This window comes from Giraffa tippelskirchi, chromosome 1 (genome assembly GCF_054371585.1).
Source record: "Giraffa tippelskirchi isolate mGirTip1 chromosome 1, T2T-mGirTip1v1.2.pri, whole genome shotgun sequence".
Classification (NCBI taxonomy): Eukaryota; Metazoa; Chordata; class Mammalia; order Artiodactyla; family Giraffidae; genus Giraffa; species Giraffa tippelskirchi.
Window position 1 is genome coordinate 213,514,901 of NC_137275.1, and position 13,560 is coordinate 213,528,460.

A 13,560-nucleotide genomic window follows, 5' to 3' on the forward strand; every position below is an offset into this window, starting at 1 on the left:
TGCCCAGCGTGGGCTATGACACTGTACAACAGCTCCCCCAACCCCCGTCATTTAACAGTGAAATGTCAGTGGGGAAAAGATGGAAAGAATGCCGTCAATGTGCTAGGTCTGGAGACAAAGAACTTTAGAAACCTGGCCCCTCCATAAAGGTCTTTACGCATCTTGTGACCAGGAAACGTTTTTGCTCAACTGGTCTGGAGTTTGCTAAACATCACAATGACCTCATTTCAGTGCACTGTAACATGGAACCATCCTTTTTCTATAAATCCCATCAAGAAATTGGATACTTAGTTAGCTGCTTTTTCTGGATACATAAAACCACTATTTCAGAATACCACATTCGAATTTTCACGTAATTTATTTTCCTTAAATAATAATTTGCTACAATCCTGTCACAAATTTAAAAAAAAATTAACACAGTATTAACAAAGGCAGAATTCTTTAGGACAATCAAAATCCTGGTGTACTTAGAATAAATTAACATCAAATTGTGTTTCTATTCAGATAGTCTGATCCTCTCCTTTGAAATGAAACGGAGACCATTGTAACTAAGAGTGAATGCACACATTTGTTCTTCTATACAGAGACTCATTCTTTATATAAACGCAACTGTCATTTGAATCAAGTTCGGAATCCTGAGAGACACTCACCCGTGGGCGCGCACACACATACAACACAACACACACATCCACATCCACAGGCAACCCTCTCGAAGCCGGGTTTCCCATGGTTCAACGTCTAGATCTTTCCTCAGAAGGGCCAAAGATTCTGAATATTTAGATGACATCCCGTCTCCCCTCAGGAAAATCGTAATGGTTCAAGTGTAATAGCTCGAAGTAGCAGCAATCCATGTATTAGATTCAGTAGTGGATGATTCCAGTCCTGGGCGCTGGGTGTGCAGCAGGGGGGAGGCGGACCGAAGAGGCACCTGCTCCGAAAGCTAACCCGCGGGGCGACGCCGGGAGTCCTCACTCTCAGAGTCTCGGCTGAAAACTCACCTGAAACCTGCACTGCTCGTCCAGTTCAGGCACTAGTGGGAACCTGAGGAAGGTCACTAATGCAGGGAGGAGGCAGGGCACGGGGACACGATTCTCAGAAACACCAATGTCAGACGTGGCAGGGAGACTGGACAAAGGAAGGGAGGGCACAAGGGCACAAAGGCACTGCTCGTCCTCTGCCTGACACCCCCTCCCCTGCCACTCAGTACATTCATGGGGTCCCCCGAGCATCATCGAGGCTGGCGAACACTGTTTCAGCTCCGCCCAGACCCATGGAAAGCTCAGCTCTTAGTCCTAGACCCATATACACACAATGCATCCCAGTAACTCTGAACAGCCACATCATCTCGCTTCTGGGAGGTCCACAGCATGGCTGGTGTCCTCTCCCAACTGCCCAAGGATGGTTTACAGGAATATGGAGATGGAGAGAGAGGAAGGCATTAGGACAGGCCCCAAACTGAGATCCCCTTCTGCTTAGTTCTCTCCAGAGGAGGCATGGGCCTGAATGATGCTATAACCGCATGCGTTATCTACACAGTTCTTATGTACACGATACCTTTTTTTTTAATTGAAATTTAAAGTGCCTGGGTCAAATGTGCTCACTCCTTTCCCACAGCCTACAGGTTCCTCTTGCCGCTTCCAGAGAGAAGGAGGATGCCCCGGGGAAAGAGGAATGAACGTCTTCACAGCAGTCTTAACTGGGATCCAGCATCTGGACTAAGCCTTCTTCATAAACGCGAACAATTGCTTCACACACAAACTTGTACTGGCTCTGGGAAGGAGAGGAAAGCTGTCAAGCCAGCAGCTCCACAAACACAGCCTGTCACCCCAGACACAGTTATTCTTTCACCTCATTCACAAGCACCCTGAGCTCCAGCTCCAGTTGGGCCCGGCCCTGGGTTACATCAGGGGCACAGAGTGGAGTGGACACACCTGTGAGTTCATTGTTCTGTGTGACAAGGGCTGGGCGACTCGGCCGAGGGGACGTACCAGCAATCTGGGGAAGTCCGGGAGGGACAAAGGTCGCTGTGGGGTGGCCCTTCCAGCAGATGCACCAGTGTGCGGCTCTGACAAAGATGCCCACTCAGAGGAGCAGGGGCAGGGATCTCGGTCCCGGCCTGGAACATCTCGGTTGGGGGGACGGGAGGGAGCTGCACAGGTGGGCTGGGACCTGGTTGTGGGGGACCCCCGCACTGGGGTCAGGAGTCTGGATTTTGTCTTTTTGAAAGGACAGCCGCTGGAAGTCGCTCTGCAGGATATGGTTAGTTTTATTAACAAACACCTGAGACTTATTTGAGGGATGTGTTCAGGGTGAAGGAAAGCCTCAGACTGAGCTGCACCAGCTAGGAAAATGTGTCCAGAAGATACACTTGAAACATTTTTTTAACTAACAATGAGGTCCTCCATACCACAAAACCGGGCAGAGAATAGTCTTAACAACTTTTTTTTTCTTAACCAGATTTCTTGGGTGCGTGCATGCTAAGTCGCTTCAGTCGTATCCAACTCCTTGCAACCCCATGGACTGTAGCCCGAGAGGCTCCTCAGTAGAAGGGATTCTCCACACAAGAATACTGAAGTGGGTTGCCATGCCCTTCTCCAGGGGATCTTCCCGACCCAGTGACTGAACCTGTGTCTCTTACATCTCCTGCATTGGCAGGTGGGTTCTTGACCACTAGGGCCACCCACGAGTGCACATGAATTTAAAACAAGAGCTCCTGTGATGCCCTAGTGGGGTCGGGATGGATGGGTAGGTGGGAGGAAGGGGATATTTGTATACTTATAGCTGATTCATGTTATTGTACAGCAGAAACTAACACAACATTGTAAAGCAATTATCCTCCAATTAAAAATAATTAAAAAATAAAATAAAAACAAGAGCTCACAATCATTAGAGAAATCTTACGAACGTGGGCCATGAGCCTGTGAGGATACAGAGCTGTGTGCAAGTCCTGCTCTCTTCTCTGCTGACTCCTCATCCATCAGGGGTGGGGTGGGTAGGTGTGGGGGTGTGTGGGGTGTCCTGGAGGCTTTTTCTCCAGAAAGCCCTGCCTTTCTAAGTCAGCTTCAGATACTCTTCCTGAATTCTCAGACTCCCCTTGGACTTCTCCCACTGCTGCTGAGATTTACAGTCAACTGATCCAGTCCTACTAGATAAAAGCTTCAGGCCTCTCCTGTTGGTACACTATCTGTTGAAGGGATGAATGAATGAATAGGGGATGGTCCTTATTTTGCAGATGGGGACACTGAGGCTTAGAGAGGTTAAGGGACTATTCAAAGGTGGCCCTGTACATGGGGGAAAGTGAATCGTGCACTTCCCCAGAGCCACCTGCCCCTCTTGTAGATCTAGGGGAAACCAGAATATTTCCTTCTTTGGGCTGCACCATGAGGCACCTAGATCTTAATTTCCCAGCCAGAGATAGAACTCGGGTCCCCTGCATTGGAAGGCAGAATCGTAAGTCACTGGACCACCAGAGAAGTCCCCAGATTATTTCCTCTTGAGGACGCTGGCAGCTCTGGGTACCAAGGGGAAGACAGCCCACAGTGGGAGAGAGTGGGGCCCTGTGAAACATCTAGACGGGTGGGGTGAAACCCTCAGGTGACCTTGCTTACTTTTGACAGACAGGTGATGATGGGTCAGTGGCTTGACAATGCAGAGTGCAATCAAGGCTACTCCCTGGTCGGCAGGGAGCAAGCGGCTGGCAGGAAACAAACCGTGAGGCAGCAGAAGTGGGAGGGCAGCAAGAAGCAGAGGCCGGATGGGGTGGGCATTGGAACTGCTCAGCCCCTGACAAGCTCTGTGACCATGGGCAAGTGACTCAGTCCCCTGGGGCCTTGGTCTCTTGACTTGCAAAGCCCTTTATACAGGCCTGGCCATTGTTAGTATTTTTATTATTAGATTTCTACTCACTGATGTCTGCACCATCATGGCGCGCTGGTCTCGCATTTTCCGAACAATATCCAGTGGGTAAACGGGCAGGTTCCTCTCGATCAGGCACATGGCTGTTTCCATGGTGACCAACACACCGGTTCTACCTATCCCAGCACTGGGGGAAGAGAAGCAGAGGCAGAATTTGCTCAGACAGCATTTCTGCACAGCCCAGCTCAGCTCCTCGCCCGTTCCCACGTTTACTCAGATGGAGCTTTCCTCCCTGACCTTCAAAGGACCTGGAACACATGCTCAGGGCGTGCTCCCAAACAGGCTGGAGGCTTAGAAAACCAATGGGAAGAAACCCATCTTTCTGTGCAAACTCCACCCCCATCTCCTGCACACCTACCACAGGAACAGAGGGAAAGACGAGGAAGGGACTCTGTTGTCCAGTTCTAGGCTGCAGTCAGAATTTGTCCAAATCTTTGGACAGAGTGAAGACAGAAAGCAACCAGAGCCTTGTAAATGCATATTGAGTCTTGTCGGATGTAGATGGGTTTGATGCCTGCCAACTGTCTCCAGGCTTCTCCCAAGGGGTATGAGTATTGATAAAACCAGGCCAACAAGCCACAGTACCTGCAGTGAACCAGGATGGGCTCACCGTCCACTCTCAGGGACCGCACATAGTTCACAAATTCCAGAAAGTCTGAGGAGTCATCAGGGACGCCGTGGTCTGGCCAGGCCACGTACTGGAGATGGGTCACTGTGTGTTCCTCCCCGGTCTGCGAAGGGGCAGGGGGGCCTCGCTGAGTCAATCTGGACTGGTGGGCAGGAGGACCCCGGCCTCTCCCCGACCTCCAGCCAGCGAGCTCCTGTCTCTGGATGCTTTTTGGCCCACAGGGGACCTCCCAGCCATGGGCCCTGCCTGCTCCCACCCACCCGCCTCCCCGATGCTCCCAGGCCCCCCTCTCTCTAGGACTCTGCAGAGGCCACCTCCTGCCTGATGACTCTCCACCACTTCGCCCACAGTCATCTCTTTCTGGTTGCTCCCATGGTACTTGCTGTCAAGGCCACCCACATTGGCTTTTTTTTGTTTAATGAACAAAATATACATAACAAGAAGTCTACCGTTTTAAACATTATTAAGTGTATAGTTCAGTGGCATTAAGTACATTGGCAAAGTTGTACAACCCTTACTACTCTTCCTAGCTTTTCAGCTTCCCAAACTGAAACACCGTGCCCATTAAACACTAACTCTTCATCCCACAGCCTTGCAGCCCTGGCAACCACCATCCTACTTCTGTCTCGGTGAACTGACTACTCCAGGAGAAGTCACACGGTATTTGTCCTTTTGTGTCTGGCTTCTTCCGCTCAGCACAACGTCTTCCAGGTTCAGCCATGCTGCAGTATGTGTTAGAATCTCCTTCTTTGTGAGGGGACTAGGATTCCACGGTATGAATATACCATGTTCTGTCTACCTGTTTATCTGTCAGTGGACACCTGGGCTGTTTTCCCCGTAGGCTGTTGTGAATAAGCTGCTGTGAACACGGATGCTGGCTCTTTTCTAGGCAACCTTGCACATCTGCTGAAATGCTTACCAGGTGAAAACCCAGACTGACCCACAAGTAGAGGCCTCCCCGGGCCCACGGTGGACGCTGATGTAGCACCAGCCTTTAACTTGTGCTCTCCCGGGTCCCCCACAGCCCCTGCCACATGGGCCCCGCTCACCTCGGTGTTGGTGACCAGCATTTCCCGGAACACGTACGCGATGGTGCAGTCTTCTGACCGACAGCGGATGTGAAAGCTGCCATGTTCCGTGATGTCGGGGGGATCGGGCCAGTACTGGTGACATTTGGTCTGCAAGGGAATCGCCGGGCAGGAGTTAGGCTGGGCTGTGGGGGTGCTTGTGAGTGGTTAACCGGACAGATGGGTCAGACGTTGGGCCACAACGCTCTCACTCACACTAGATGCTCTGAGAGCTGCTGAGGGGAAAGAAATGTGGGCGAGGCCGCTCTGCCCTGAGTCTGTGCTGTACTGTTCAGGAGGAGGGGGGCAGTCAGCCTGCCAGGGGCCAGGCCGCAGCTCTCACCCCGGCTGGAGCTCCAGGAGGAACGCACTGACTCTCTTTCCTCATCACCGGGTCCAACTGCTGGAAGGACAGGAGAGCCTCAGACAGACGTGAGAGGCCTTGACTTAGGAGCGACCTCTGCTCCCCACCCTCCCCCACTGCACTGCCGCTGCCCCTTCCCTGCTCTCAACACCCCCTTTACCTCATCCCTCCTCCACCGTCCACTCCTTACCCCCTTGAGGAGGAAAGCCTCGAGGCACGGCCACTAAAGTGCACATTTGAGAGGCTGACAGAACTCCCTAGGATTATCCTCTCCTCCTCTGTGAGCCCCGTGACCTCAAACCTGCTACTGCTTAACCTCTCTGATTCCCGCATTCTTCACCTGAAAGACAGGATGGCACCTGTTTCCCAGATGGTGACAGAGGCTGGAGGTGATGGTGTGCAGTGCCCAGCTCACTGCGGGGGAGGCGGGGACAGGTCAGTGGTGGCCCTTATCACTGTTGTTGCTACAGTCCCATGAGCTCTTTCACATGTGACTCATATGGAGCTGACACTCAGCAGACGGCAGAGGAGGAACCCAGGCTCAGTGGGACTCAGTGAGCTGCCCTGGGTCCAGGGCGGCTGTGTCCCCCACAGATGGACTGACCCCTGCCCCCACCCCTCTCCCCAGTCTTCTCTTCCTCCTTCCAAATTCTAGGGTATCCTGGTAGCTTGGCTGGTAAACAATCTGCCTGCAATGCAGGAGACTCTGGTTCGATTACTGGGTCAGGAAGGTCTGGTGGAGAAGGGACAGGCTACCCACGCCAGATATTAGCGACTTCCCTGGTGGCTAAGACAGTACAGAATTTGCCTGCAATGTGGGAGACCTGGGTTTGATCCCTGGGTTGGAAAGATCCCTTGGAGAAGGGAACAGCTACCCACTCCAGTATTTTGGCCTAGAGAATTTCACAGACAGCGCAGCCTGGTGGGCTACAGTCCATGGGGTCACAAAGAGTCGGACACAACTGAGCGACTTTTCACTTTTACTTCACTTTAACTTTCTAAATCCTGCACCTTCTTCCCTAGCAGTCTCGCTCCTGCCTCTGGCCTCAAAGCAAAGTTCAAGGTCAAGCTGCCTATCCCATCAGTCAAATTCTGACTCATTAAAAAAAATTTTTTTTTTCTCTCCAAGCCTACAACTGCATGGACTTGGGTAAAAACTATGCTTACTTAAAGTGAAGAGGCGGTATAAACCCCCAGATGCACAAAAATTTGAAAGAGCTTTTTTATTTTTATTTTCAAACATCACAGTGAATGTTTGGAATTAAAGCATGCTGCTGGGAAGGTGGAGCTAAGAATTTACTTGTAAATGTTAAACCTGAGGGTTTTGGTTCATGACCACTTATCAACTCCTCTCAGACACAAAGGAAGGCTGTTTGTAGAACCTGAGGCAGACTGGACGCCCACAAGGCCTGCGCCCAACTCCTCTTCTGCACAAGGGGTGTAGATCTCTGCTGTGGGCTTCCTGGGGTCACAGGACAGCTGACGGGAAGTTTCTGTCTGAAATGATGAGCCCATTCAGGACTGAGCCACAAATATCTCTATTTCTAGAGACTCCCAGTGAATCTGACCAGAACAGGACTCTCTTTACCCCTTGATCAAATCTAGATTTTTGGTCAATTTGGATCTCAAAGCATTTGGGGGTGTAGTGGAAAGAGCAAGAAGTTTGTGGAAATTCTGAATTTCCCTCCTAGTTAATAAGTTCCACTAAACTGACTGTGCCATCCTGGCCAAGATACTTCACTTTTTTGACCCCCAGTTTTCCCATGAATGCTGCTGCTATGGGAAGGGATGATGCTAATGACCATTTTTTTTTTTTGGCTGTGCCTTGAGGCTTGTGGGATCTTAGTTCCTTGACCAGGTATTGAATCCATGCCTTCTGCAGTGGGAAGCATGGATTCCTAACCACTGGACCACCAGGGAAGTCTCTAACACCTATTTTCTTTTGATCGGTATATGCTAAGCACTTCAGTTCAGTTTAGTCGCTCAGTCGTGCCCGACTCTTTGTGACCCCATGAACCGCAGCACGCCAGGCCTCCTTGTCCATCACCAACTCCCTGAGTCCACCCAAATCCATGTCCATCGCGTCGGTGATGCCATCTAGCCATCTCATCCTCGTCGTCCCCTTCTCCTCCTGCCCTCAATCTTTCCCAGCATTAGGGTCTTTTCCAATGAGTCAGCTCTTTGCATCAGGTGGCCAAAGTACTGGAGTTTCAGTTTCAACATCAGTCCTTCCAATGAACACCCAGGACTGATCTGCTTTAGGATGGACTGGTTGGATCTCCTTGCAGTCCAAGGGACTCTCAAGAGTCTTCTCCAACACCACAGTTCAAAAGCATCAATTCTTCAGTGCTCAGCTTTCTACATAGTCCAACTCTCATATCCATATATGACCACTGGAAAAACCATAGCCTTGACTAGATGGACCTTTGTTGGCAAAGTAATGTCTCTGCTTTTTAATATGCTGTCTAGGTTGGTCATAACTTTCCTTCCAAGGAGTAAGCGTCTTTTAATTTCATGGCTGCAATCACCATCTGCAGTGATTTTGGAGCCCAGAAAAATAAAGTCAGCCACTGTTTCCCCATCTATCTGCCATGAAGTGATGGGACCAGATGCCATGAACTTAGTTTTCTGAATGTTGAGCTTTAAGCCAACTTTTTCACTCTCCTCTTTCACTTTCATCAAGAGGCTCTTTAGTTCTTCACTTTCTGCCATAAGGGTGGTGTCATCTGCATATCTGAGGTTATTGATATTTCTCCCAGCAATCTTGATTCCAGCTTGTGCTTCCTCCAGCCCAGTGTTTCTCATGATGTACTCTGCATATAAGTTAAATAAGCAGGGTGACAATATACAGTCTTGACGTACTCCTTTTCCTATTTGGAACCAGTCTGTTGTTCCACGTCCAGTTCTAACTGTTGCTTCCTGACCTGCATACAGGTTTCTCAAGAGGCAGGTCAGGTGGTCTGGTATTCCCATCTCTTGAAGAATTTTGTGCTAAGCACTAAATGGTGCTTTTTATGGACATTATTTTATCTGGGCCTCAAAACAACCATATGAGGTAGCTGGTGTCACTGCCTCTGTCTTGCATAAGAGTAAACTGAGGCTCAGAGACTGAATCTGCTTGTGTCCTGTCCTACATACAGAAGTGGGGCATATGTAGATGTCTGTTTCAATGGAAAGACTATTCTCTATAGCTCTGTTTCCTCTTGGAGGAAAACAATGGACCTGAAGCGAGAACACAATGGAAAACATTTTGGGCGGGAATGAAAAGAGAGGGCAATAAAAGCGAGCCTGTGCTGGGAGTGCCTCCCAGACCCCCCACCTCTGGGGGAGGCTCCGTGGACTTGACGTGAGATCAGTACAGAGCGGAGAGGAAGATCCCACCAGCCACATGCCCATGGGGAGGTCGCCCTACTAAACGCAGAACAGGGGAGAAAGCAAATGGGACACGCTGAGAACCCCATCTCTCAGGAAAGCAGGGGACAGAGCTGCTGGCCGGGGAGGACTAACTCCTAATCAGGAGGAACTCAGGGATGGTGGCGGTGACTAGATAAGGGACCTCGGGACAAAAGCCTCAGGTCAGCTGAGAGTCTGTAACAGGAGAGGGAGGAAACATGTAGTAGCCTGGATTTGAGAAGAACAGGCTTCCAGCCACCCATAAACAACAGAAGTCAGTTCCTGGGGCCAGAGATGGCGAAAGGAATGCTCTGACTCACGGGAGATGGAGATCTCTAACGCAAGAACCTGAAGGAACCAGCCAGAAGGGGTTCGATTAGGAAGAAAGGGCTGGGAAATAAACACCCGCCCCCTACCAGCCCCTCCCCCCCACCCCAGGTCACACGGAGACCTTGGAGAGCTCAGGTTCAGAGCGGATTCCAATCAGGACAGAGCGGGAGGGGCAGAACTCTCGAGAACAGCTGGAGGAAGTGAGACCTCCTGGATGAAAGAAAGGGCCTTTTCTCCCACGCTGGGGCAGGCAGAAGGAAGGGAAGAAGGGGCTGCCATCGGGGCAGATCATCTGTCACCAACCACGCCTGCTGGCGCTCCCTCGACTCCATGGAGAACAATGGCCTTGAAGCTGGGAAGGGCCGAGACAACTGAGAAGAGGAAGGAGCAGCCCAACACAGGTGAGGAGAAAGCACCCGGCTGCCCTGTGGGTTCAGGTGTCGGCTCTGAGGAAGGGCAGCATCGCTGAAGACCTCATGAGCTCGGGCAGTGGCACCTCCACGGGCAGTTTCTGAGAAAACCTGGAGCATTCAGCACCCCCCTCCCCCCCACCGCCAGAGTCACAGAACAGACATGCAAACACGGCACAGTTTCATATGGGGAGATTCCGACAGCAAGGCCATCAACGTGATGTCTTTTCATCTATAAAATGCCAGAATGGCCCAGATCAAGGCCTGCAGAGTGTGGGATTTGGTAGAAGGTTAAGAGTATTAACCGAACTTCCCTGGTGGCTCAGACGGTAAAGTGTCTGCCTACAATCCGGGAGACCCAGGTTCGATCCCTGGGTTGGGAAGATCCCCTGGAGAAGGAAATGGCAACCCACTCTAGTACTCTCGCCTGGAAAATCCCATGGATGGAGGAGCCTGGTGGGCTACAGTCCATGGGGTCGCAAAGAGTCGGACATGACTGAGCGACTTCACACTTCACTAGGAGTATTAAACTGCATAGACCCACATGGTGGGAAACTGTTTTTTTCCACTTATGCCATAAAGAGTGTCTCAATTTGGACTTAGGATAGCTTTAACACTTTCTCCTTAGTACTTTAACTCTCTTCTTAGGAAAGAGCAAGCAAGGGTGTGGGCAAGCAGGCCTCAGGTTAAGAGCCTGGAAGGCAAGAATATTTATTTAGACTTTAATAATATTGTCTTGTGGCTTTTGCATGTTTACACATATCCCCCTTTTATGGCAAATGATATTGGGCTTCCATTTAAGACATATCTTTCAAAGCGAATTTTTTAAAGCAAGGAAAGGTGAGCCAATTTGAAGAAAAATAATAAATGATACTTCAGTAAAATATATGTAGTCCCAGCAACAATTAAGGTGGTACCCAAACTACTGTTACTGCTAGCCAACATCTGTATGATATGTATTGTGTGCCAAGTACTTTTCCAAGAAGGCTGACTGTATTAACTCTTTCGATTGCCTCACAAATGCACAATGTGTGCATGCATGCTCAATTACTTCAGTCCTGTATGATTGTTTGCAACCCCATGGACTGTAGCCTGCCAGACCCTTCTGTCCATGGGCTTCTCCAGGCAAGAATACTGGAGTGGGTTGTCATGCCCTCCTCCAGGGGATCTTCCCGACTCAGGGATCGAACCTGTGTCTCTTACATCTCCTGCATTGGCAGGCAGGTTCTTTACCACTAGCGCCACCTGGGAAGCCTCCCAAAACCACAACAGGTGTCATTAGCATTCCATTTCACACAGAGGTTCTGCCACTTTCCTAAACCGCACAGGTAGGAAGTGACAGAGCAGGAATATGAACTCAGGAAGCGTGGGCCCGGCATCTGCCCTCTTACTCAGGACACCAGAGAACAAGACAGGTGCAGGTGCTCCAGAAACAGAGGGCACAGGATAGGACTGTGAGCCAGCTGGCATTCCTGAAGTTCAAAAAAGGTCCCAGTAACGTCACCGCCTTTCCAAAACAAGATCAGAAAATCACACACAGGCACACAGAAACAGAATGGCAACAAAAATTAAAGACAGGCAAAAAACAAGACTCCCAGACAAAGGGATGCCATAGACCTGCTGCTTTGTGATTTCAGCAAAGCCCCGGAGAGTTCGCACAGTAACTAGGTAAACCAGATGCAGAGACGGCCGGGGCTGGAAGCAGAGCTGGGAGAGTCAGCAACTGCTCTCCAAAGAGTGTCCGGAATGCCTCTGACTCACAGCATTCTAGAAGGAGCTTCCGATTGTCTCTTGAGGGCCTTTATATTTTTAAACAGTGATTTACGTGAAGAGATTCTGATCAACACTATGAGCGACTAGAAGCCAAGAGTGAGGAACAATGACAGATGGGAAGCCCAAGGAGCGTGAGGGCGCACAAAAGGCCAGATCTGATGGCAAATCCTCCCAGGGGTGATAATGACGGACACACACACAACAGCTAATGTTTGCTAGACGCCTGCAACAGACAGCTCTCTAAGCTTTCCGTATATATTGTCTCAGTCTCCACAAACCCTCTGAGACGGCACTATTATCTGCAGCTTACGTACAGGGAAGCTGAGGGTCAGACAGGTTAAGTATTTGTAACTTGCTCCAGAAGAACCTGTTCTGAACCACACAGTCTGGCTCCAGAGCCCCACCGATATGCCACAGTGTAGGTCTCAGGAGTCAAATGCATGAGTACAAAATGGGGAGACTGACTTCACAGCAACACTGAGACATAGACCAGACAATTTCTGCTGACCAGCCACTTAATGGCAGTCTAAGATTATCTTCAGATATCTGAAAGGGCATTGCACGGAAGAGAAGGGTCACTTATTACTGTGTCTTCCAGGCAAGAGAAGCTGGTGGGGTGGGGTTCAAAGTGCTGTGGATTTCAGTTCATTATCAAGAGGGATTTAAAAAAAAAAAATCAGAGCTGAATAACCCATGGATGGACCCTGGAAGTGTTTTAGCCAAGGTGGGGAGCCATATGTCTGCGACAGCCTAGGTGAAATCCACAAGGCTCTCCAGAATTAGCAGGAATCCTAATTTTGGGGGTGAGAGGATAGACTGATCTCCTCAAACATACGATCCATTCCGATTCTGTACTCTTATGGCACAGATCCATCCGGCATTCTGAACTACATATCGAGGACAGGCCTGGGAAGCAGTGGCACATACATCCCTTAAATATTAATTTATATTTGATTTTTGAATGTGTTTCTGGATGAACATTTCATCACGAAGCTATCTAGATGCAGATAGAAGTTAGAGAACTCATGCTACACAGCACTCCTTGCACAGTGACTTCAGTTACATGATCAGCGATCTGTTCCTGTGAAACACACGTCAGGCTGAACACAGCATGGTGCCGTCGCTCTCCTAATTAAGCCCTTCTTAGCTTTTTTTTTTGCTGCATCAGGTTTTGCTGTAACACAAGCAGAGACTGACAGAGAGGTAATTTCTGGGGCAGGTGAGGCAAGGGGAAGCACCTTCCAGCTTGCTGGAATAGATCCAAGGCAGGACTGGAAGGGGCTGTCTGATCAATGCTTAGCTCGGAAAGGCCAGCAAGTGGGAAGGAGGAGGGCTGAGTTTCTTATCCCTGGAGCTGTCCAGCAGGAGCTCTGTACAGATTCACGGGTCACAAAGGGGGCTGGACTGGGCGACATTTCATTAAGGCCTTTTGCAGCTCTGAAGTTCACGTTCCGGCAGAGCATAGTGTGACATGCACCCACCTGGAAATCAAGTCACTTACCCGGCCACGCTCGGTGAGAGTCGTCAACATGACGATAAGTGATAACTTCTGATCCCAGACCACTTGCCAAAACTGTGCACAGGTGTGTGGCAGGGGTCCCTGAGTGGCAATGTACTTGTTCACAAGGTGAGCAGCAGGAATTTCCATCTGGCAAGAGACGGTTCAGGCATTAGAATCTG

General features: G+C 50.0%; 1 protein-coding gene across 7 annotated transcripts in view; it reads right to left on the reverse strand.

Annotated features, from left to right (window-relative positions):
* Positions 1-339: 339 nt before the first annotated feature.
* Positions 340-13,560, reverse strand: part of PTPN3 (protein tyrosine phosphatase non-receptor type 3) — a 115,398-nt gene continuing 102,177 nt past the window's right edge. For all 7 annotated transcript variants that reach the window (XM_081526146.1, XM_081526137.1, XM_081526160.1 and 4 more), the window contains 5 exons: positions 13,382-13,528; positions 5,593-5,721; positions 4,501-4,646; positions 3,907-4,042; positions 340-1,770 (listed from right to left, as the gene is read on the reverse strand). In XM_081526146.1, coding sequence (XP_081382272.1) covers positions 1,693-1,770; positions 3,907-4,042; positions 4,501-4,646; positions 5,593-5,721; positions 13,382-13,528 — 636 coding nt within the window. In that variant the 3' untranslated portion in view covers positions 340-1,692. The remainder of the gene's footprint in view (positions 1,771-3,906; positions 4,043-4,500; positions 4,647-5,592; positions 5,722-13,381; positions 13,529-13,560) is intronic.